The 25,507-nt window shown below is 39.3% G+C and overlaps 2 protein-coding genes and 1 pseudogene across 2 annotated transcripts; all 3 read right to left on the bottom strand.

Moving 5' to 3' along the window:
* Positions 1–61: 61 nt before the first annotated feature.
* LOC122656891 (uncharacterized CRM domain-containing protein At3g25440, chloroplastic-like) lies at positions 62–13,938 on the bottom strand. Its single transcript, XM_043851584.1, has 4 exons — positions 13,799–13,938; positions 13,363–13,693; positions 1,614–2,015; positions 62–705 (listed from the first exon to the last, which is right to left on the bottom strand). Exons 1-4 carry the CDS (start codon positions 13,882–13,884, stop codon positions 247–249), a joined length of 1,278 nt encoding a protein of 425 aa, XP_043707519.1. The 5' UTR covers positions 13,885–13,938; the 3' UTR covers positions 62–246.
* On the bottom strand, positions 13,930–14,184 carry LOC122656892. The gene has a single exon (XM_043851585.1). It carries the CDS (start codon positions 14,119–14,121, stop codon positions 13,930–13,932), a length of 192 nt encoding a protein of 63 aa, XP_043707520.1. The 5' UTR covers positions 14,122–14,184.
* An 8,591-nt stretch (positions 14,185–22,775) lies between these two features.
* On the bottom strand, positions 22,776–23,271 carry LOC122655240 (annotated as a pseudogene).
* Between the last annotated feature and the right edge of the window lie 2,236 nt (positions 23,272–25,507).

Genomic DNA, 25,507 nt, shown 5'->3' with positions numbered 1-25,507 from the left:
ATCACATTGTTAGCACTTCATTAACGCACAGACAAGATTCTTTTTTATTTCACCCTTCCAATGTGGAAATTTAACCGTGTTTAAAAAGAATATAATGAACATATATAATTTATTGCTAAGTAAATAGCATTTTTGTCCATTAAGCTTACCATAAGTTCAAGAAAATCTTCAGATCATATTGACAACCTCATAGGTACCTTAGCCTCCTAAATAGAAGAACTTAAAACTTCTTGATTTGCAAATCTATCAGAGAAAATCTTGATCATCAAAAACTCGTGTCCAACCGTTGGAAGCTGAACAGGCAAAGCTCTCTTGTTGGGCAGAAGAGCTTTCTTCATCATCAGAATCAACTTCGGTACTTAGTACGTCAGAGTCCTCAAAATCATCTTCAATTTCCATCAAGAATTCGTCTTCAGAGTCAACATCGGCTACTGATAATTGTGGACCTGCAAAACTCTCAATTTCTGAAAGATCAGTCGAGGAGCCATCGCTAGTTGAATCAAGGCTTTCTGAATCAATTTCTTTGGGGATTCCTTGTTCATGAAAGCCTTTTCTAAGATTGGGAAAGGTTGAACTGGAGTCCCTGGTGCTCGGGTCACCATAGAGTGCAACATGCCTATAATAGAGTTCCAATTCCTTCTCAGCTACAGCTATGAAGCGCCTCACGGACTCAAGTGACTGCTCATACTTTGATTTTTCAAGTGCCTGAAAGAAATAGGAAAGAGAACAAAAAAACATTGGCTACCTACTATGGAGTAAAACATGATGCTACAGGAAGCATAAACAGGATGCTGAAAGAAGGCTTTACAAAAACAACCAAAGGGAAACGAGGAAGGGCGGGGTAAGGTAAGTGGAGGACACAATATACATACCTCCACCCCTTTATGAGCAGTTATTTGCATATTTCCTATGTAGCGGTTCGGTGTCCCTTGTTAGCATGTCTTAGACCCCACATATTGAAAATGCATGGATGTTTTTGGCATGGATAAGAGTTTTGAGATGAGACACCTTGAGACATTCCTACATACTAGTAACTACAAGTATGTATTCTTAGATCCCCAAGGTTGAAATCACATGAGAATTTTCAGACAAGAAACCACAATTTCTAACATACTTCTACAAGTATGTATTCTTAGATCCCCAAGGTTGAAATCACATGAGAATTTTCAGACAAGAAACCACAATTTCTAACATGCTTCAAATAGTAAGATATGAGGGCGGGCCTTTGTGCAATGGTAAGGTTGCTCCATTGTGACCAAGTGGTCACAGGTTCAAGTCTGGAAACAGCCTCTCTACGAAAGCAGGGGTAAGGCTGCATACATTATGACTCGGCAGTGGTGGGAGCCTTGTTTGTTCACTGGGTATGCCTGCCAAATAGTAAAATGTAAAAGTCCACTACAAAATTTAATTTAAAAAAATTGCAAGGAGGGCGCCGGGGAAAAAGAAAAGGTTGCGGGGGTCTTTTATTGGTCCTCTTTCACAAGCCAATTTTGAGCTTATTTAACCCTGCAACTTAAAATAAAATAGTAGGAATATCAAATATAACATAGGGAAGGAGAATTTTGAAAAACATAAAAAGTCAAGTGAAGCTTCTTTAAAGTTCGACCACATACCCTTTTCTTGGACAACGTATCAATAGGAGACATAATTTCTGGCTGAATATAATTTATTCCCCGATAGAATATTATAGTGTCATCTCCAATTTTCTGAATTGGGATCCCACCACTTAATCTAGCAATCTCCCTTGCATACTCATGTACTTGACCAGGTTTACAAGGCTTGCAGATGACCTTAACAGTTTCATGCTTCTTCCAGTGCAAATGCATATTAAGAATAACACCTCCAAAAACCCCTCTTCTGCCAATTGGCACATAATTAGACCTTTTCTGGGCCATCTTTTTCATGTAGAACCGCTCCTCACCAGTGAGGTTGTCCGGTTGAACTTCTGGGCCTTGAACTTTAGGAACTTCATACCTCTTCAACCTCTCAATCAATAAACCTTCCTTGATTTTGGCCTGCAATTGATAGAATTAACATAACTCAATATATTCTGTTTGTGTGCATCTTAACAATCATGAAAATGGTTAGCAACTCCAGTTAGCGCACAGCTATGGCATAAAGCCCATTGCTACCAAGGTCTTGAGTTCAAGCCTCCTGGTTCACATCTATCTTATTCTTAAAAAAAAAAAAGCAACTAGAGCACAATAAATATCAGAACTGTATATAAACTCAACATCATTGACATAACCATCCTTCCTACTATTTTTTTTGGAGAGCCATTTTCAGAAAGTAGACCTGTATATAAACTCAACATCATTGACATAACCATCCTTACTACTATTTCACACACACACACACACACCAACTTTTCCAGTTTGCTTTTATTTTCTTTGAATATTTCTCACTACCATTCCCAAAATGGCCAGGACTCTGTTTGGGACATTTGAACATTGAATAGCATTCCTAACTCTATAGGAGACCATTCTGTTTTTCAAACACTGAAAGTGAATCTCTCTAGGCATTCACACAGTAGGAGATAACTCAATTCATAGAACCCATTAATTTTTGTATTGTGTTGTTCTCCTTGAACATAAGGGTGGCATTTTTGTTCACTTATAGAATAGTATTCTGCATCAGATGGGTTTCGGACTTTCAGTTGGGCCAACCATAGTTGTCATCCTGATTGGTACATCTGAAATGGGACCGATTAGTTAATTGTTTTTGGAAGCCCAAACTGAAACAGATTGTAATTCAGATTCAGTCAATCATGCCCTTATTTAGTCTAGCCCAAGAACAATAACCAATCAATAAGTCCATATTCGGGTCATGGGCTGTGGACCTTATCGTTCAGACCTGTTAGGTTATGCCAAGGGCTTAGTATTACTTATGCCCCTCCTTCCCTTTTCTGCCTATCCAATGTGGGACTAAAACCAAGGTTTTAAGTATCAATAGGTACCATATCATATCGGCCGATACGTATCAGTATCAGTGAGTATCGGTACGATATTTACTGATACAATACTTATTTTCAAATAAAGTTTATATCAACCAATATGATCCAATACGGGGCTGATACGGCCCGATACTGGACCAAAACTATTCGATACAGGACTGATACTGTCCAATACGGTCCAATACAAATAAGATACACTTGATATGCCTCCTTTAAACCTGCAAAACAGAAGATACAAAACTGAGAGCAACCGAAGGCCTTGAAAACTTGTTTTTCTCTTCTATATGAATTGGGAGGAAATCATCTAACATAAAAAAACGACTTTAAATCATCACCATTTCAACAAGTTTTGGGGACTTACAATACTCAAATCATGGATCAAAACAAATTTGGCCGAAAAACTGGAAAAGTTGCAGATCTCTTTTTTTTCTGGTTATGAATTGATAGAATAGGTAAAATCGACTCACATCCTTACATCAAGATGATATATATTTTCACATTGCATAATAAGGTGTTTTATGCTTCAAAACTGTGTTTTATATGTATCATAATGTTGAGTTATGTAGCCCAAAGGGGATTATGGGGTTTCCCCTCCCCCCCAATAGCCGACTCATTAATTAGAGTCGGTTATGAGGGGGTATTTCTGTAATATTTTGTTTTCCTCTTTTATTATAAATAAAGAGGCTTGGTGATCCTATTGATCACTTAAGCATTCATTCCTAAAGTCTGCTAACATGGTATCATAGCAGGAATTCTGATCTAGGTTGCAGTCTCTATATTTTTCCCTTTTTTTCCCTCCCCCTTCTCTGCTTTCCACAACTGTACTGTAGACCTTTTTTTTCCTTACCGCAAACCTCTTAAAACCTTCTCTCTCACTCTCGGCTCTTCTCAACCATTAAGGGCAGCACTATGAGGTGATCTCCTGCAGATCTAGATGCTGCCCTCCGTCCTACCTCATTGCAGATTATGATTGAAGACTACAGGTGCTGACCAGATTCTGCCGGCAGGTCCCCTCCTCCTTTGAAGATCGATTTCTCCAATTTTTTAAGATCGATTTTGCCCTTTTTTGGAGCTTTTTTCATGCTGGTTATTGGTCAACATCCATTCTTGTTTGAAGACTGCAGATTTGAATCAAGAAAAACTCAGATTCAGTCCTGTGATTTCTCCAAATCAGGTTTTAACCTAATTTTTTACACAAAATTAGGATTTTTTTTATTGGCTCATCAGAAGGTGCTGATTTTTGGAGGACATCTTGACCACTACCAAAGGGAGACTCGATCCATTTTTTAGCCTCTTCTGACGGTTAAATTTGTGGAAATCCTAAAACCCATCTACCCCACTCTCTTGCCACTATGTTTGATCTCACTACAGCCTCGTCTCCATCAGATGGATCTGTTCGTACTGAGTACCTTCCTTTCGCTGCCACTACTATCAAGTTAGATGGGACTAATTACCTGATGTGGTCTCGATCTACTAACCTTACCATTGCTGGTCGCGGCTTTACTGGACATCTTACAGGTAACCTTGTCAAACCTGATGAAGAAGGACTTGCCCAAGATCGGTGGCTCTCCCATGATTTCATGGTGATGTCTTATCTTCTTAGTTTTATGCATTCTACTGTGGCACCGGGTTATCTTCTCTTGGGCATTGCTGCTCAAATATGGAAAGCTACAAAAGACACTTACTCCCAAGTTGGGAATGATGCTCAAGTATATAAACTATGGAAGAAGATTCATGATACAAAGCAAAACGAATTATCTGTCTCCCAATATTATACAGAGCTTCGTTAGTGCTGGCAGAAACTTGATCATTACTCGGATTATCAGCCTACTAATGTCATCGATATTGCTGCCTATCGCAAACATGTTGATAAATTCAAGTTTATGATTTTTTGGCTGGTCTCAACATTGAATATGATCATATTAGAGTCCAGATTCTCAGCAGGGATACTTTTCCTACCCTGGAGCAGTCTTATGCATTGGTTCATATTGAGGATTGCCGCCATTCAGCTATGCTGCACCCTACACCCGCAAACCGATCAGCCTCACATACTGGGTCTAGTTCGAATAATACTACTACTGACACCTCCAAAGCTGTTAAGGAGACTGTCAAATGTGAACATTATGGTAAGTTGTGGCATACTAAGGCCACCTCTTGAAAGTTACATGGGAAGCCTACTGATTTTGAAGCAAATCGGAAAAAAAAGGTGGCAGCAAGGGCCATGGTCAGCCTACAACTAAGGCAAATCAGACCGACCGAAACCATTGCAACACCTCCTGCAAACATTGGTCTACCTCTGGAAGAACTTCAAGCTTTCCGTCGGATGTTAAAGGCCTCTTCTGCCGCTGTTGCCCAGTCTTCTACACCTGCTGCTAATTCTGGTTCTATTTCTAACTTTGCCTCAAGTATTTCTATTGGTGGTCATTGTGCATCGGCAGTCTCCAATCCATGGATCGTCGACTCCGGTGCCACTGACCATATGACAGGTTCTTCTACCCTTTTTCATCAGTACACTCCATCCGGGAAAGATACTGTCCGAGTGGCCAATGGGTCTCTTCATCTATATCTGGAAAGGGTCTATTTGTTGCTCCTCTAGTCTTACTCTAAAATTTGTTTTACATGTCTCTTCTTTCTTTACTAATTTATTGTCGATTAGTAGCCTTACTAAGGACCTAAACTACAAAGTAACTTTTTTTCCGTCTCATTGTGTCTTCCAGGATCTGATGACTGGGAAGACGATTGGGGTTGGTAAAGTGCATAATGGTCTCCACTTGTTTGATGGTGGTTCACAGCCTTCCGCTACCATTTCCTCTCACAGCCATCAGTTACATTCTGTCTCCTCTGACTTATATCAGTGGCACTGTAGGCTAGGACATTCTCCCATTGGGACTTTATCTCATTTGTTTCCCTAATTACTTAAAAATTTTAATAAGGATGAGTATTTTTGTGAAGCCTGTGTTTTGGCTAAGCAAACTCATTTTACTTATCCTTCATTAAATAAAAGAAGTATTTCTCCTTTTCATATTGTTCATTCTGATGTATGGGGCCTTGCCCGGAAAGCATCTATTTCTGGTCATAGATGGTTTGTCACTTTTATTGATTGTCATAGTCGCACAACCTGGGTGTATATGATGTAGCACAAGAGCGAAGTTTTTTGGTGTTTTCAGCTTTTCCACGAGTTAATTCAAACTCGATTCAATGCCACCTTGAAAATTCTCCGTAGTGACAATGGCAGAGAATACATGGAAGGGCAATTTAAAAAATACATGGCTGAGCATGGGATCCTTCATCAAACCAGTTGTGTCAACACACCTCAAAATGTTGTTCTTGAAATGGCTCGTGCCTTTATGTTTGACCCGAATGTCCCTTCCCAATACTGGAGTGACGTTGTTCTTACCGCTGCCTACCTGATCAATCGTTGCCTACTCGGGTTCTGGGCACTCGTGCTCCGACTGATGTCCTTCAGGGTTCCTCCTTTCTTATTCCCCCAAAGGTTTTCGGTTGTGTTTGCTATGCTCGCAATCATTACTCTCATGGGAAGCTAGATCCTCGTAGTGTCAAGTGTAATTTTTTTGGGTTATTCTGCAACTCAAAAAGGGTACAAGTGCTACCATCCTCCAACTCGTTGTGTACTGGTTTCCATGGACATCGTCTTCCATAAGTCCTTACCAAATTATTCATCGTCACATCTTCAAGGGGAGTTTGAATTAGCTTTTGAAGATGTGCCAGCATTACCTGCTGCCATACCACCTGATGTACCTCCTGCTGCCACACCACCTGCTGCTCCTTCCCATGTTCCTCTTCAGGGGGAGCAGCAACCGGATCAAGGGCCTTCTTTGGATACAATTTAGGGGGGAGCAACCTACTCCTGGTTCTATTAGACGACAGGTTGAAAAATTCAGGGAAGACTTGATCGCCCAAACCCCTATGTCTTCACTCGAACCCCTAAAAAGCAAGTTGAAACAACCACCATTGTGGCGCCTTTACTCATCTCATCGTCGTCCTTTGAGCCAGAGCCTACTACTCCGTCTGGTAAGGATTCTTCTTCTCTTGAATTACCTATTGTTCTCGGTAAAGGTATTTGGGCATGTAACCAACATCCCATATCTCATGTTGTTTCCTGTGATTCTCTTTCTTTCTCCTATCATGTTTTTGTGTCTTCTCTTTCTTCTGTTTCTATTCCACAAAAGTGGCAGGAAGCCTTTGCAGATACAAAATGGAAGGCAGCTATGGTGGAAGAGATGAAAGCCTTAAGAAAAAATAATACTTGGGATATTGTTGCTCTTCCTCCAAGGAAAAAGCCAGTTGGATGTAAATGGGTGTTTGTAGTCAAGCAGAAGATGGATGGCACAATTGACAGATACAAGGCTAGACTTGTAGCCAAGGGTTTCACCCAAACTTATGGCATCGACTACTAGGAGACCTTTGCTCCGGTTGCGAAACTGAGTATTGTTCGTATTCTATTATCATGTGCTGTGAATTTTGGGGGTGGGATTTGCAGCAGCTTGATGTTAAGAATGCTTTCCGTCATGGAGAGCTTGAGGAGGAAGTCTATATGGAGATTCCTCCAGGATTTTCATCTGAAAAAACTCATAGGAAAGTCTACAAATTGAAGTGTGCACTCTATGGGCTGAAGCAGTCTCCACGGGCTTGGTTTGGTAGATTTCACAAGGCCATGATTTCAGTGGGATACAAACAGAGTAATGCTGACAATACTCTGTTCATTAAACGTCTGGGTCTGGTGACAAGGTCACTATTCTCATAGTTTATGTTGATGACATAGTGGTGACAGGGAATGATGGTGTTGAAATCTCTCGTCTGAAGAGCTTCCTAGGACGTGAGTTTGAAATAAAAGATCTAGGGAAATTAAGGTACTTTCTTGGGATTAAAGTTGCCTGTTCCTCAAAAGGCATCTTTCTCTGTCAAAGGAAGTATGTCCTGGATCTTTTATCTGAGTCTGGTTTGTTGGGTTGTCATCCCTGTGATACTCCTATGGAAGTTGGTACTAGACTGAAGGATAAAGATGGTGAACCTGTTGACAAAATCCGCTATCAAAGATTAGTGGGGTAATTAATTTATATCTCACATACTAGACCAGATATTGCATTTGCAGTGAGTTTGGTTAGTCAGTTCATGCATGATCCCTATTCTACACATATGGCTGTATGGTTGTTGTTCTTCGCATTCTTCATTACTTAAAATCAGCTCCAGGAAAACAGGTTCTTTTGTCTCTGCATGATCACCTCCGTATTGAGGCATATACCGATGTTGATTGGGGTAGATCTCCTGACCAGAAGTCTACTTCAGGTTATTGTTCTTTTGTGGGAGGGAACCTTGTCACTTGGCGCAGTAAGAAAAAAAATGTTGTGGTAAGGTCCAGTGCTGAAGCAGAGTTCCATGCTACAGCACAAGGAATCTGTGAGTTGTTGTGGATTCAAGGTTTACTTCAAAACCTTGGTGTTGTTTATCTCCCCATAATGATGTACTGTGATAACAAAGCTGCAGTTAGTATCCTACGAACTTACTAACATAACAACAACAACAAACTCAGCCTTATCCCAACTTAATGGGGTCGGCTACATGAAACAAACCAAAATAAAGAAACCATAACTACACTCAAAAATAAAAGATGAAGAAAAGATAGGAGAAGAGGGATGGGGAAAGAGATGATAAATGACAAAGGAAAAGGACAAATGGGAGATGGGAAATAAAAAAAATAAAAGAAGGATGGAAGGTAGCAAGAGGAAAAAGGCACAGCCCAACATGCAGTCTAATCTCAGCTAGATGGGGTCTGCGACATGGATCCTTGCCCTCCAAAAGGTTCTGTCTGAGGTCACACGTGGGAACAGACCTAGACTATGCATGTCCTTCCTCACCACTTCTCCTATGGTCATTTTAGGTCTACCCCTAGCTCTTTTAGCTCCTTCAATCGGGATCATATCACTCGTCCTTACTGGGGCGTCCCTAGGTGTTCGTTGAATATGGCCATACCACCTTAAACAACTCTCCCGGAGCTTGACATTGATAAAGAAAAGATAGGAGAAGAGAGATGGGGAAAGAGATGATAAATGACAAAGGAAAAGGACAAATGGGAGATGAAAGATGAAGAAAAGATAGGAGAAACCATAGCTATACTCAAAAATAAAAGATGAAACAAACCAAAATAGAAAAACCATAGCTATACTCAAAAATAAAAGATGATGAAAAGATAGGAGAAGAGGGATGGGGAAAGAGATGATAAATGACAAAGGAAAAGGGCAAATTGGAGATGGGAAATAAAAGAAATAAAAGAACGATGGAAGGTAGCAAGAGGAAAAAGGCACAACCCAACATGCAGTCTAATCTCAACTAGATGGGGTCTGCGACATGGATCCTTGCCCTCCAAAAGGTTCTGTCCGAGGTCATACTTGGGACCAGACCTAGACTATTCATGTCCTTCCTCACCACTTCTCCTATGGTCATTTTAGGTCTACCCCTAGCTCTTTTAGCTCCTTCAATCAGGATCATATCCCTCCTCCTTACTGGGGCTTCCCTTGGTGATCGTTGAATATGTCCATACCACCTTAAACAACTCCCTCGGAGCTTGTCAGTGATAGGGGAAACTCCTAAGTCCCCTCTTATATGTTCATTCCGTACTTTATCCTTCCTTGTTTTTCCACACATCCATCTTAACATCCTCATTTCTGCTACGCGAAGCTTATCAATATGTCACTTCTTAATTGCCCAATATTCTGCCCCATACATCATGGTCGGGCGAACAATAGTCCTATAGAACTTTCCTTTAAGCTTTAGAGGAATATGTCGGAGGTCACACAACACTCCGAACACACCTCTCCACTTCATCCATCCCACTTTAATTCTTAATGACACATCATCCTCGATGTCACCTTCTTAGTTTATGCTTGCCCCCAGATATCTAAAATAGTCACTTTGTGGTATCTCTCTTTCCTCAATTCACATCATATCAGTATTCATCAAAGTGTGACTAAAATTACACATCATATACTCCGTCTTCGTTCTACTAATCTTAAATCCTCGTGTTTCCAAAGTTGACCTCCAAAGCTCTAAGTTAGAGTTAATCCCTTATTTTGTCTCATACACCAAAACGATATCGTCGGCGAAGAGCATAAACCAAGGGACCTCATCTTGAATGCTCTTGGTTATATCGTCCATGATAAGCGCAAAAAGGTAAGGACTTAAGGCTGAACCCTGATGTAACCCAATCATGATTGGGAATTCCTTACCCTGACCTCCCAAAGATCTCACACTAGTCACCACGCCCTCATACATATCTTTAATAACATCCACATATTTACTTAACACCCCCCTCTTCACTAGAACATGTTGGATTAGATCTCTAGGGACTCAATCATAGGCTTTTTCCATGTTGATAAAGACTATATGGAGATCCTTCTTGCTATCTCTATATCTTTCCATAAGCCTCCTCAATAAGTAGATAGCTTCTGTCGTGGATCTACCTGGCATAAAGCCAAATTGGTTCATCGAGATATGAGTCTCTCTTCTCAAAGGGGCTTCGATAACTTTCTCCCATAGTTTCATTGTGTGACTCATTAGCTTTATGATTCTGTAGTTATTGCAGCTTTGGATTTCACCTTTATTTTTGTAGACCGGGACTACAATGCTTCTCCTCCATTCATCTAGCATCTTCCTTGGGTTCATAATCTTGTTAAACAGCTTGATTAGCCAATACACCCCACAGCCTCCTAAGGTTTTCCATACTTCTATTGGGATCTCATCTGGGCTGCATTCATCTTTCTTAGGGCTTCTTTAACTTCCGCCACACTAACCTTTCTTATATATCTATGATGTATGGTATCATGTTGGGTAGAGTACTCGTCTAGGTTAGTTCTACTTGACCTACCTCCATGCAGTAGGTCACAGTTATACTCGTCCCATCTCTTCACAATGTCCTCATCCCTTACTAACACTCTTCCATCTTTCACCCTCGATACACCTCACCTGATCGAAATCTCTACTCTTCCTTTCTCTCATCTTGGCTATCTTATAAATAGCTTTTTCCCCTTCTTTTGTGTTTAGGTTGATATAGAGATTCTCATATTTCTCCGCCCTAGCCATCCCCACAATCTTCCTAGTTTCGTTTCTGGCATCATAATACCTCTTTTTATCCTCTGTTTCCTTAGTCCTCTGCCAAGTCTTAAAACACACTTTGCAAAAACAACCCCTAATTAATCCAGCGTGTAACTGCGTCAGAAGGACTTGTTTCTGAACCCAAAAACACCATTAAAACAAGGAAAGTAGTCATCACCTTGATATATCTTTCAACTGTTGGCAACAGCAACAACATTAATTCTTCAGTGGGCAGGATTAAACTCTGAGACTTAAATCAATGTAAAACGCAGAAAGCTCTAGCAGTAAGATGATTTCAACACATAAGAGATAATTTGTAGAAATCACAAACAGAAGTAAACCAGCAGCTTAGAAAAGGTCCATTACCCAGTGCTGGTCTCGCCCATGGTTTGAGGAATCAATATTCGATCGGCCGATTTGTATCGGTATCAGCTGGGGCTGATTTGTATCCGTATCGGCTGGGGCCGATATTGATTCCTGGCCGATCCCGTATCGGTGGATCAGTACGGACCAAGGGTAAAATGGTTTTAAAAAAACAATTTTTAAATGAACTCAGGGGCAAATCCGTCCGATACAGGCCGAGACCGGTACCATATCTGATACTTATTCCTAAATCCCAGGTCTTGCCTATGCAAGGTCCTGTGAGGGGTGAATTTGGAGTCGGTCCTAACCTTTGGCATTTTTTGTGCAAAGTGGCCACCGTTTAAGGAAACATAATGTTGCTGTCAAGAGTATCACAGCCACGTGGCTATCTTTAGCTCTATAGCTGGACAGCTAGACCTTCTAGATTTCTCTTCCCACTTGCACAACTACTTATGGTTGTAACGTAATCATAGTTAGTGGATCTGTTAGTTTGTTAAGAGTTTGTTATAATGTATTTCTGTAATCAAACCTCAATATAAATACAAGGCTAGCTCTCCTCATTACTGTGGAGAACTATTTTCCTAACACTGCTGATCTCAGCTGGGAGAAGAGAACCAAAGCTCAAGCTCAATTCTATCCAATCAAAAAACCCAACTCCTAACCTAACTTAAACACATTAACCAAAATAGAAACTCCTATTTTAAACTCCAAACTACCTTCTGAATTGTCTCTCTTAGCAACTAAACTCCCCATGGGCGCATATAAGAAAGCTCATTTACAATTGATGAATAACACCAATTTGAAAACCCCATGCTCATTATACTCTAATAAGTAATAATAACAAAGAAAACTCTAGTATACAATACTTGAACTGATATATCTTCACTCTACGCTGCTGGATGGAATGCTAAGAATCCTTGTTCTCCATTTGGACCATGCACCACCTATGCAGAGGCACATAAAGCATAGTTGTCATGGTGCCAAAGCAAGCCATGGAGTTTGGTAGGTGCATAGGGCCATAGGCATACCAAGGTGCCCAATGCAAGCGCTTATTTGAGAAAATGTGCCACATTCTGTCTGATGATTCTTGTTCGCAGATAAGCTTTCTTCTTTTTCTTCTTCTTTTTCTTCTTCTTTCCCCTTCTTTCCCTTTCTTCTTTCTTCTCCCTTTCTTCCCCCCCCCCCCCCCACCCTCATTTTCCCCATTTTGGACTAAAACAGGTCTGGACACCCAGATAGATAAGGCACCTGGTTGCCTTGTCACCTAGGCGATGCCTTGACAACTATGACATAGAGGGAAATCTTATTACATGTTTGATGCTAAGTATGACTAGTAAAACTGACCGTTTTCTTAGTCTAAGAACAGTGCAGTTTATTTACTCAGGAAAAAGTTAGATTAATATCTGCGCTTACTGAGGTAATGTAAATAGAAGTTACAATTGGATTTCCAGGATAGCTACCAGTAGGAATGTTAACTATTTGAATAAATGCAGAAAACATAATGATCCTCATATGAACATGTGGTTTCAGTTCAAGAACTCGATGGAATCCTTTTTCCCCCCTTTTTCCTCTTTTTTTAAAATCAAAACTAAAGTACAACAAATTTTTAAGGTCTGAAATGAAAGTCTAAGAATATAATGAAGATATAATATGAAAATGAGAAGAACAAATGGAATTCGACTATAGATAGGCCATGAAATTCAAGTTCCGACAGATGAAGTCATGGTCCCAATGGACCCCATTGAATTTCTCTTGAAGGAGGGAGGCCTATAAATCATATCAATCAACATCATTTTTTTATATATATATTATTATGAATACGGTTTAAATGAAGTTGTGCAAAAAAGAACAGACTAACTAGTTAACTCTGGTACTGATGATAACAGAAATTATCAGAAAATGCTAAAAAAAATCTCAAGGACTCAATTTTCACTCACCTTTTCAATCTTGTATTTGATTCTAGCCTCTGCGTTTGGGAATTTCTGCTTCTTCCCCTTGACCCCAAGACATCGTGGATCCCTCTTATTAGCTGCTTTCCTCTTTCGCTTCTCTCTCTTTCGCTGCAACTTTAATCGCTTCTTGGTCTTCCACTTTTCTTTCTTTGGAGGCTCAATTTCATGCATTTCAAACTTGGGCTTCCCTTCAGAGATGACTAGGTTTACTGAACCATGGCTCAAATTCCTGAAGACCCAAGAAGTTCTCCACGGATGGAATGGAATGTAAGCTTCAGCTGGAGAAACAATCATCTGGTACTCATGGAAACCCAACCTGAAAAGAGCATTAAGTTTGGGATAAAAAGAAGAAGAAGGTATAAATATAATGGCATAAAAAATGAATTGGGTAGTGGAAAGGGTTAGTGATAATGAGATTTACCTAAAGGGATGATACTTCGAAGAAGAAAAAGCAAGGACAGGAGAAAGCAATGTTCTACGGAAGGAGCAAAAGAAACGGTTTGCCATGTATCACGTATAAAGGCTCGGAGATCAACAATCTTAGTTAATTATTCAAACTACTTCACCACTGGGTTGACCATCTGCATCTGAATCCATGGCCTTCAAGCTTTCAGCCATAGCGCGTTCCCTGTTCTGAGCTTGCCTTTCAACACCAACCATCCACAGACCTACAGCACTTCCAATCGCACAAGCCCACAGAATCCTCATTGACCATTTATCCCCAATAACTCCTCTACCTCCCATTATTTGTTTCGAAGAAATCTTCGTGAGACACTGAGATTAGGCTGCTACTTTTCTCTGCTCATCCTTGTCTTCTTCTCTCTCTAAGTTCATTCTCTTTGGTGTCCAACTGTCTCTCCAAACCATTCCTCATTCAACTCCTCAATCCCTCACTGGATTCTGTTGGGAGAGGGTTGGCACGCAGGGTTTTAAAATCGTATTCGGTAATGGATTCGTTGAGAGTCGATTCTGATCCGTATCGATCTGAATTGGTCCGAGCCATTTGGTTTTAAGCCATTTCATGGTGAAAATCGAATAGGCCCATGAATCGATCCGATTAAAGGTGGATTACAAAGAAAATGACTAGTTGGCCGATTCGGATCATTCAAGAAATAATGATTAGGAACAGTGGAAATCGGTGACCGATTCAAATACCAATTCTAATCCGAATCAGCCGATTCATTGATCTAATTCTCAATTCGTATAACCTTGTTGGCACACCGATGGTTTTCCTGGAGCTAGTGGTTGTACTCAGTGGAGAGGATAAGATGAAGAGATACAAACTCAGGTTGGGTACAATGTTGGCTTGCCCAACCTTTGCCTCTATCTCTCTTTGTTTTTTTGGGGTAGGATCAGAAAAAGTGTGCCCGGCCTTTACCCCTATTGGAGATAGAGAGATGAAGAGCAGAGCAAGAAAACCCATGATCAAAAAGAGAGAGTGGTCTCTGGTTCAGCAAGAACATTCCTACCTTAGAAAAGCGCAATTTATGCTCTGTGATTGGAATTAAAGAAATGGCTAAGTCGTCTTTTTACCTTGGAACTAATTTATTCTGTTCTAAATCTAAAATCAAGGACCTTGCTTACATTGTTGATAGCGTTAATCACAAACTTGCATCTAAGGGTGTCAACCGGTTTGGTTTCGGGTATTCAGTTCGATTTCGGTTCAGTTCCATGCCTTGTGGAAAACTAATTTTTTATCTCATGCAGGTCATCGTGTGATGATTCAATCAGTCCCGTCTTCAAGTCATTCCTACATTATGTCATGTTTCTCCCTCCCAACAAAATCTACAAATCTTTGGACTCTATTTGCATCAAATTTTGGAATAACAGCACAACTTCCAGAAAACTGACTCTAATTTCATGGGATAAGATTTGTAGGCCAAATGACGAGGGTTGGGAATAAGAAAAGCATCAGTCCAAAATTCTGCCTTGATTCTCAAATTGGGTTGGAGACTAATTACTCAACCATCTTCCCTATGGGCCAAAGTCCTCAAAGCAAAATAATACCCTCAAAAATCAATTTTCAATCCTAAGGTTATCACTAAAAGAGGGTCATGGGCTTGGAATAGTGTTGCTAGTTATCTGATTTTTGGAATGACCTGTGGATACCAACTATTAAGGAATGCTCTATTCCCTCTTCCCTCAATCTGACTCTTCATCAAGACATGGTAAGTCATTTTTGCCCTTCGATGCATTGGGATTCCTCTTTACTTTCTCAGGTTCTTCCTAATTGCTTTGTTCATAGAATTTCAAACATTCCTGTTTCTCCTGAGGAGGACCAATGGTTGTGCACTCTCACCAAAGATGGCAAAATTTCCACTAAACGAGCTGCTAATTTCATTACTCTTAATGGTTTCCATAATACTCCTAGAAAATCCAGATGGTGGAAATTTTTTTGGAAGTTATCAATCCATCCTAAGTTTAACATGTTCTTTTGGCGTGTTCTTAATGCAGGAATCCCTACAAAAGCAACTATTTCGAAGTGGATGACAATCAATACTAATTGTGTTCTTTGTGAATCAGCCGTGGAGTTTGATTGGCATATCCTTCTTTCGTGCCCTTGGGTCAAGCATATCTGGGCTGCAGGATCCCTAGGATTGAAAATTGAGCACCTCTCTTTCCCTTATTTGGAAGCTTTGTGTTGTTTTTTCTTAAAGAATAGGAGTTTTGATCATAAAACTCTAACTTGGCTTTTCTCTGTTTTTATAATATAACATGCTATTTTATTTGGGAAACCCGAAACAAAGTAATTTTTGGAAAAATTAAGCCTGACGCCTATTGACTAATGTTTTTTTATTAATCAATGGAATTTTGAACTTAATATTTCCCCCCTTGTTTAGGAAATCTAAGGATTTATTCTGACCAAGCTAATGATAATACCGACACTAATGATTTTGGTGATATTGGTGCATTACCAAAATTACCTTACACAGAATTTCCAATCTTATGTTGCATAGGATCCTTTGAACCAGGAATAGAAGCAGCTTCATGGGCCTTTTGTATCATTCTACAAGGGAATCCCATTTTGGCAGATTTTGGAAATATCGATGCTCAGCACCAACTGGAGCCAGAGCTCACGACAATGAAGAAGGGAATCGAGATGGCTCAGCTTTTTTACCTCCAGCTGAAAGAAATTTGGTGCACTAGAGAGGAATCTCTACTTTTTGTTCCTCAACCCAGAAAAGAACCTTGGTCGTGGTGTTTAGTGCATTTACTTCTTGATCTTAATATTGTTGTAAATTATGATACTCGAATTCAGCTAACTTTGGTTAACTCTATAATTTCTTGGTTATCCTTACAGGAACTGTGATCCTTATGTATCTATTCTAACTCATTAATAGAAGTTTTTCTTTTCGTCAGGAAGTGGGGAACTCACCTACATAGTGATGTTCTAGGGTCTGAACCAACAGAGTTAAATGGTACGCTTTCAATGTAAACGATTTCAACGGTTTTGTTTTAAACGGTCAATATTTTAAACAATTTGGTTTCAACGGTTTTTGGTTTTAAATCACTTTAAACGATTTTTTAATTTTTTATTCAAATGTCTTCTTTCTCTTTTAATTTTTTATTGAAATAGATATAAACTTAACATTGAATTGAATTGGTTACCGTTATATGTTTTCTTATAATAATTGCAAGGTTATAGTTTATTTATATGTATTTACCACACAAAAAAGGTTATTTATATATGTTAAACAATATGGATCGGGTCCCATGGGCATCCACTTGGGGCAGTTGTGGGACCCATAGACCCACTATGGTTAGTAGCCCTCCGCCTCCTCTCTCTTTATATATATGTTGTGTGGGGAAGAGAAGGAAGCCCAACAAGTGACAACAACCTCTCTTCCCCCTAGACTCTATTCTCTCATCCTAACTCTCTCATTCTCGTCTTGCTCTCCTCCCTTCGATCACGCTTTGTGTATGTGTGTGTGTATCTTTTAAGGATTCGATTTTTTTCCCTTGGATTTAGAGTGTGGAATCTCCATTGGGAGAAACCTAACAAGTTCATGGATCATTGTGAAACTTGTGACATCAAAGTTCGTGCGGGTTGACGTTTAAGGCAACCAGATCCTTTCTACTGCATGAAAATCTACATCGAAGTAATCCTAAACTCGAACTAGTTCCGTTTAACATTGGTATCAGAGCCAAGGCTTTTGGTCGCGTTCTGCATCATCGTGCATTGCCGTGCCTCCTCGCGCTTGGCCATAGCTGTAGTCGCTAAACCCACAACCCTTTTGATCAGGCTTTCTGCTATCGTCCTGTGCCACTTGCGAGACCACGCCTAGCCCTGTGTGACCCCTGGCTCCTTTCCCGTGCGATGTGTGTCCTATTGTAAAATGTCTGTCTTTCTAACATACCGTCCTATTGCAGGGGCTGCATTTTTAATCTTCCTCTTGAGATTTCTCAATTTCCTCATCTTTCACATCTTAGTCTTGAGGTTTTCCATCTTCCTCATCTTGCACATCTTGGTCTTGAGTTTTTTCATCTTGCTTTTGAGGTTTCTCAAAAACAACCTTGGCTACAAAAAATTTTCCAAAAATATATAAGAAATATTACGGCAAAAAAAAAAATGAAAATATAATCAAAGCCTATATACTTTTCCCTTCCACTCGATACTTTTTAAACCGTATAGCAATCTGCCCATTGGCGACAGGATAACCCATCATCTACGACATAAGAGTGAACACTTTTGTTTTTCTTGACCTTCATTTCTTTGTAGATATCGATAATGAGAAACTTATCATGAAAATAAACTTTCACACCATTAGATTCTTTTAGTTCCCTATGGTGAAAATAAAGGTTTAACCCTTTCTGATCGATTATGATTTTTCAGCTAAATTGCTTGCATTGAAACTCATCGGTTAAGTCGGTTGTGGGAAAGAGAAGGAAGCCTAACAAGTGACAATAGCCTCTCTTCCCCATAGACTCTATTCTCTCATCCTAACTCTCTCATTCTCGTCTTGCTCTCCTCCCTTCGATCACGCTTTGTGTGTGTGTGTGTGTGTGTGTGTATCTTTTAAGGATTCGATCTTGATCCCTTAGATTTAGAGTGTGGAATCTCCATTGGGAGAAACCTAATAAGTTCGTGGATCGTTATGAAGCTTGTGACATCAAAGTCCGTGCGGGTTGACGTGTAAGGCAACCAGATTCTTTTCGCTGCATGAAAATCTACATCAAAGTAATCCTAAACTCGAGCTAGTTCCATTTAACATTAGTATCAGAGCCAAGGCTCTTGGTTGCATTGTGCATCATCGCGTATTACCATGCCTCCCCACGTTTGGCCGTAGCTGCAGTCGTCAAACCCACAACCTTTTTTATCGAGCTTTCGACTATCATCCTATGCCACTTGCGAGACCACGCCTAGCCCTACGTGACCCCTAGCTCCTTTTCCGTTTGATGTGTGTCCTATTATAAAATGTCTGTCTTTCTAACATACCGTCCTATTGCAGGGGTTGCATTTTTAATCTTTCTCTTGAAGTTTCTCAACTTCCTCATCTTGCACATCTTGGTCTTGAGATTTTCCATCTTCCTCATTTTGCACATCTTGGTCTTAAGTTTTCTCATCTTGCTTTTGAGGTTTCTCAAAAATAATCTTGGCTACAAAAATTTCTTCAAAAATATATAAGAAATAATACGGCAAAGAAATAAATGAAAATATAATTAAAGCCTACGTACCTTTCCCTTCCACCCAATACTTTTTAAGTCGTATAGCAATCTGCCCATCGGCGACAACAGGATAACCCACCATCCACGACATAAGGGTGAACAATTTTATTTCCCTTGACCCTCACTTCTTTGTAGACATCCATAATGAGAAACTTGTCTTGAAAATAAATTTTCACACCATTAGATTCTGTAAGGTTATTTATGTAATGTCCCTTTATATATTCTAATATAATCCTACTTGTATTAATACTCAGGCTTTGGGGGGCAATATAGTAACTAGCCCATCTAACCTAAATCCTAGTTTTCCTATAAATATTAGCTAAAGGCAGCAGTCTGTGTATTCCAAACTAAATACTCAAGGTGTAATGCTTTAAGCAACCTTGTGCTTAAACCCTAAACCCTAACAATCTTAAAGCATTAATTTTTATTTTCCTCTCTTCACGATCGGCCTTGGAGATTGGAATCACAGTTGCAGTTCTTGTACGATTGACTTTGGAAATCGGATTTGGCGTCGCTTACCGTTCAAGGTTCTGATCTGTTCATTACACTTTAGTTTGCTGATTGCATCACGGCTTTGCCTTCTACGCTCTTAGTAGACCTGTCAGAAAACTTTGCAAAAGTGAAAGCATTGATTGTTTGTTTACAAAAGTGGAAAGCTTTGATTGTTTTTCAAAGAAGACAAAAGGAAGCTTCCTGACACTATTGATTGTTTGAAAGATAAAAGAAAGTTGAAATCAGCTTTTTGAATTTTTGTCTTTATTCAAGGCTTTGGTGCAAGTCTTCACGTTTGTAACTTTGTAGTCAGAAAGCTTTTATTGATTAAAGGAAAAGTAAAAAACTTCTCTGATTTTGATTGCTATTAAAAAAAAAAAAAAAAAGAGCAAATCAATGCACGTTGGCAGAGAGCAAAGCTTTAGCTTTTAGGTTTGGCCACTACCCGCGAGCAGCCAACACCAGTGCCAGCAACCAGTATTAGCGTGTACGTCATGAGTGTCGACGCCGCTGCACGGCTGTCATCCTTTTCTCCGTCACCTAAATTCAGGGTTCTCCATATCAGGTGTGATTGTTCCTTGGAGCATTTATTTTTATTTGAATTTTTCCTTGGGCATACAAACAAATCACATAACAATGGAGAAACATGTTGTTCCAATTGAGATGATCAAATTGGAAAGCTTTAGTGGTTCTGAGTTCAGTTCTTGAAAAAAGAGGACTCAGTTTTGATTGAAGTACCTCAATATTTTCTATACTGTGGTAAATACTTTTTCTGATTGCACGGACCTAACTGAAGCCCAATGGATGAGTGATGAGGACTTTTGCAAAGACTACCTATTGAACTGTCTGTCAAATAGGCTGGCAGAGACCTATAGTAAATATGAGACTGCAAAAGAGATTTGAAAAAACCTAGAAGCCCAATTCAAAAAGGAGGAGGACCTATCAAAGACTCACTTGGTTGACAAGTTTATGGATTTCAAGTTTCAAGAAGATAAGGAAATACTTCCTCAAGTAACAGACTTTGAGAACTTGAGAACAAAATTGAACCAAGAAAATATCTCTGTTGTTGATGCATTCTTAGTGGGTGCAATTATTTTTAAGTTACTCTCTACCTGACATTCCTTTAAAACTGAGATGCATAGGAAGAAAACACAAGTGGGACTGAATGATCTCAAATAGTTCATTAGAATTGAAGATGAGAACAGAGCCAAGAATAACTTGGAGATGGTGAAACAACAACAGGCATCTGCCAATTTGGTTTCACAACCTAAGAAAAATCCTAGGCAGTCCAAGCCACCTAAGAAAGAACCCCAACAGTTGGAGGCCAAAAAGACTAACTTTAAAAAGAAGGGCAAGTGTCGCAACTGTGGAAAGTGGCATCACTATGCATCTGAGTGTAGGGGTCCTAAGAAAGGGAACACTGACACACCACAGAAGGAAGTTCATATGTTGGTGGACAAGACTGAGCCTACTAACTTTGTTGACATAGTTGGCAAGGGTAAGGGGTTGGTTAGTACATCTTAAGATTGGTGGTTAGACTCTAGAGCGACTTGTCATGTTTGCAATAGCAAGAACCTACTCACTGATGTTGTTCAAGTAGCAGAGACTGTCACTGTTGCAAATGGAGACGTCATGGAAGTGATTCAATAAGAGACATTGAACTTGGTTCTTTCATCAAGTAAAATACTTACTTTAAAAATATTAAAGTCTTTCCTGGTTTTGAAAAGAATTTAATTTCAATTGGAATTTTGCTTGATGTTGGCATGTCTATTACTTTTAGTAGTGGTAGAGTAACACTGTATGTTAACTCTTTTATTTTGGATGTGCTTACAATCTGAATGGTATGTTTATGTTGAGTTTAGCTAATGACACAATAAATCAGGTTAACCATATTTGACTTGATCCCAAAATACTACACTGTAAGTTAGGACATGTGAACTATAGGAAAATGCTCAAATTAGCTAAAACTCATAATTTACCATTAGACACTTCAATTAGATTTAACAGATGTGAAGTGTGTGCTCAAACCAAAATAACTAGAAAACCTTTCAGACCGATTTCTAAGAGCACTCAACTTCTTGAACTTATACATTCTGACATTTGTGACTTTAAAAGCTACACAACTAGAGGAGGTCGAAAGTATTTGATAACATTTATAGACAATTTTTTTAGATATTGTCATTTATACTTGTTAAAATCTATAGATGAAGCATTTTAAAATGGGAAATTTACACATACCACCCCTGAGGTTTGACGAAAGGATATTTTCACCCCCCAGTTTCAAAAAATTCTGCGTACCCCCCTGAGGTTTGCAAACAGTATCAAATACGCCCATTCCATCAGTTCATGACTAACACTATTAAAAATTAGACTTGAACTGACGGAATTACCCTTACAAGGAAAAAAAAACCTGCAACTCATCTTCCCCAATTCGATTTTGGGGAAGATGAGTTGCAGGTTTCAAAACCCTTTCAACCCTTAAGGAATTTAGGGTTTCAAATTGGGAAAAAATCCCAAATCAAAACCCTTTTGTGCATCAAAATTTTGATACCCAACGCGACCGGTTCTTCACTGGAATCCAAGAGAGGGAAAGGCAAAATGACCAAGGAGTTCTCTAAGAAGGTGAAATTTTGATTTTTCTTTCATATATTCTGTATCAATTTCTACTCTGTTTAGCGAAACTTCTTCTACCTTCTTCTGTTCGCTTCTTACCTTCTTTCCCACTTCAAACTGTCACAGCAGGCAAGAAGAATAAATCGGCCAGCAGTTTCTCGTGGTAGATTTTGACAGAGAAAAACAGATCCTAGTGTCAAAGTTCATTGTTGAAAATATGATTAATCTAAATCATGTAAATCTCTGTCTACCTCTTTGCCACCCCTTCCACCGGATTCTGGGAAGCTACAATTTAAACAGAGAGTGAATTCAATGGCATCCTTTCTTGGATTATTAGTTCCGCATTTTGATTACTCCATGAATTTCGATCCTGTTCTTATCTCATTTTCTAAAATTAGATTTTCAAATTTAAACTTCCTCGGTGGTGGGTGCAAGAACATTTCAGTTTTTTTGGAACTTTCTGTAGTAATCAGTTTTGTTTCTTGAAAGCTTATATGATCTAAGCCTGCCTTTCTTCTTCTTCTCCTTCTCCTTTTTGGCTGTTCCATTTTCTCAACCTTGAAGATCGTCTGATTTCTCATCTTATCGTTGTTCCACCGTTAAAGTCAAGATTCACAGATTCAAGTCTAATGAGAGGAAGCTCTGCTATTAGTCATCATCATCTTCTTGAACTCCTCAAAGTTAACGTTGCTATCACCATCGGCATCAATGGAGCTAATCACCTTGGAGCAGTCATGGAGGGAGCAGTTCTCGCCCAAGTTCTTCAAAATCGTGTGAAGCTCCGTCACTGATATCAAACCGTTCTTGTCCCGAGAACAGATTAAAAGCATCTTTTAATTCCCTGATTCCATCAGTAGTACTCCTCGCATCTCCGTTGTTAACTCCACGGTGAAAATCCGCGAACTCTAGGAGATCGATGAAGACATCACCATCAGTATCAATCTCAGCCATCATCCGTTTGATCTCATCTAGCGAAGTCTCAGAGCCAAGGGCATTGAGAACATTACCAAGCTCAGTGGAAGAGAGCTTGTCATCGCCATTAGCATCAAATCTCTTGAAAACCTTCTTAATCTCCTCCATGTTATCCAGATAAATAAAAGATTTCAGGCTAGGGTTTTCAGAACTCATTTGGGGACTCACTACTTTTTTGTGACTTTATTTCTTGCTGCTAATGCTACTTTTTCTGTTGGGTCGAAACGACGAGAGAGAAATTTAACTGCATTATTGATGAAAGTCTAACCCGATCGGTTCTTGACTGGAATCCAAGAGAAGGAAAGGCAGAATGACCAAGGAGTTAGTCCATTTGAAACGTAATCGATCACAGGAAGATGTAAACACAGGGATTGCAAGTGGTATCCTAAATTCCTTAAGGATTGAAAGAGTTTTGAAACCTGCAACTCATCTTCCCCAATTGTCTATTTTTTTATTTTTTTTTTCTTGTAATGGCAATTTCGTCAGTTCAAGTCTAATTTTTAACAGTGTTAGTCATGAACTGACGAAATGGGCTTAGTTGTTACTATTTGCAAATCTCAGGGGGGTACACAGAATTTTCCAAAACTGGGGGGTGAAAATATCCTTTCGTTAAACCTCAGGGGTGGTATGTGTAAATTTTTCTTTTAAAATTTTCAAGAGTAGGGTAGAAAATCAATTGAACTTGAAAATTAAAAAATTTAGAAGTGATAGGGGAGGAGAATACAAATTGACAGAGTTCAAGGAATTCTGTACCTCTGTGGGCATAATCCTTGAAACTATTGCTCCTTACTCACCTTAATCAAATGGCATAGCAGAAAAAAAGAACAAAACGTTAACAGAGATGTTAAACTCCATGTTATTGACAGCTAGCATGCCCTCTTACTATTGGGGAGAAGCAGTGTTGACTGTAAATCATATTCTAAATAGACTACCACATTCAAAACTGACTTCTACACCTTATGAACTATGGCATAACCATCCCTGTAAATATGACACTCTTAAGGTTTGGGGTTGTATAGCTTATGTTAGGATACAAGACCCTAGGAGACCTAAGGTGAGAACTAGAACAAACACTTGTGTGTATCTAGGTTGCGCAAAAGACAGTGCTGTAGATCGGTTTTTGGATCTATCAATCAATGTGGTGATAGAATCTAGGGATGCTATATTCTTTGAAGATAAATTCCTCAGAGATAAAGGTCTGACCTTACCTGGTCTGACATAAATGGTTACAGAATCACGCATGGATACTGAACCAATTGTTTCTGACACTCAACCCACTATGGCTATTGAATCAGAATCTAGAAGAATATCTACTAGAGATAAAGTACCCAAGAATTTTAGTGAGGATTTTGTGACCTACCATTTAGAGGCTAATTCATCCACCTATAAGGAAGCGATGAGATCTAAGGACTCACTGCTAAGGAAAGAAGCCATTGATGAGGAAATGAGCTCTTTAATGCAGAATGAGACCTGACACCTTATTGATCTGCCTAAAGGGACTAAGACAATAGGATGTAAGTGGGTACTGAAGAAGAAACTTAATCCGGACGGGTCTTTAGCCAGGTATAAAGCACGGTTAGTAGCTAAGGGCTATACCCAGGTGAGAGAGATAGATTATTTTGACATCTACTCCCCGGTCTGCCATTTGACAACGATAATGATTCTTCTTGCCATAGCATCTATTGAGTACTATGTTGTGCATCAAATGGATGTAAAAATGACTTTCCTTAATGGAGACTTAACCGAATAAATCTACATAAACCAACTTGAAGGGTTTATCATGGAAGGTTCTGAAAAAAGAGTTTGTAAATTAAATAAATCTCTCTATGGTCTTAAACAAGCACCTAAATTATGGCATGAGAAGTTTGACAAGACAGTAAAGAGCCTTGGTTTTCAAACCAGCAACTCGGATAAGTGCCTTTATTTTTTGTCTGAGTCAAACAAGATCGCAATTATTTGTTTATATGTAACGACATGTTGATTCTAGGTTCTGATCTCTCTATAGTGAGTGACATTAAAGAAACCTTATCCAAAGAATTTGACATGAAAGCTCTTGATGTAGTAGACACCATTCTTAGAATGAGAGTAAGCTTCAATGAGCAAGGGATCACCCTTAGTCAGTCTCATTACATTGAGAAGCTACTTTCTAGTTGGAGATACAGTGATTATAAACCAATTGAGGCACCCTATGACTATAATAAACGGTTGAAACCTAACACAGACGACACCGTGAATTAGTTATAATATTTTAAACTGATTGGTAGTCTCATGTATGCAATAAATTGCACTAGACCAGACATAGCCTTTACGGTAGGCATGCTGAGTCGTTTCATTAGTAATCCTGGAAAAGAGCATTGGTGCCCTGACAAGGCTGATGAGATACCTT

This window comes from Telopea speciosissima, chromosome 3 (assembly GCF_018873765.1).
Source record: "Telopea speciosissima isolate NSW1024214 ecotype Mountain lineage chromosome 3, Tspe_v1, whole genome shotgun sequence".
NCBI lineage: Eukaryota > Viridiplantae > Streptophyta > Magnoliopsida > Proteales > Proteaceae > Telopea > Telopea speciosissima.
The sequence above is the reverse complement of the archived record's forward strand: the minus strand, read 5'-3'. Positions and strand labels throughout refer to the sequence as shown.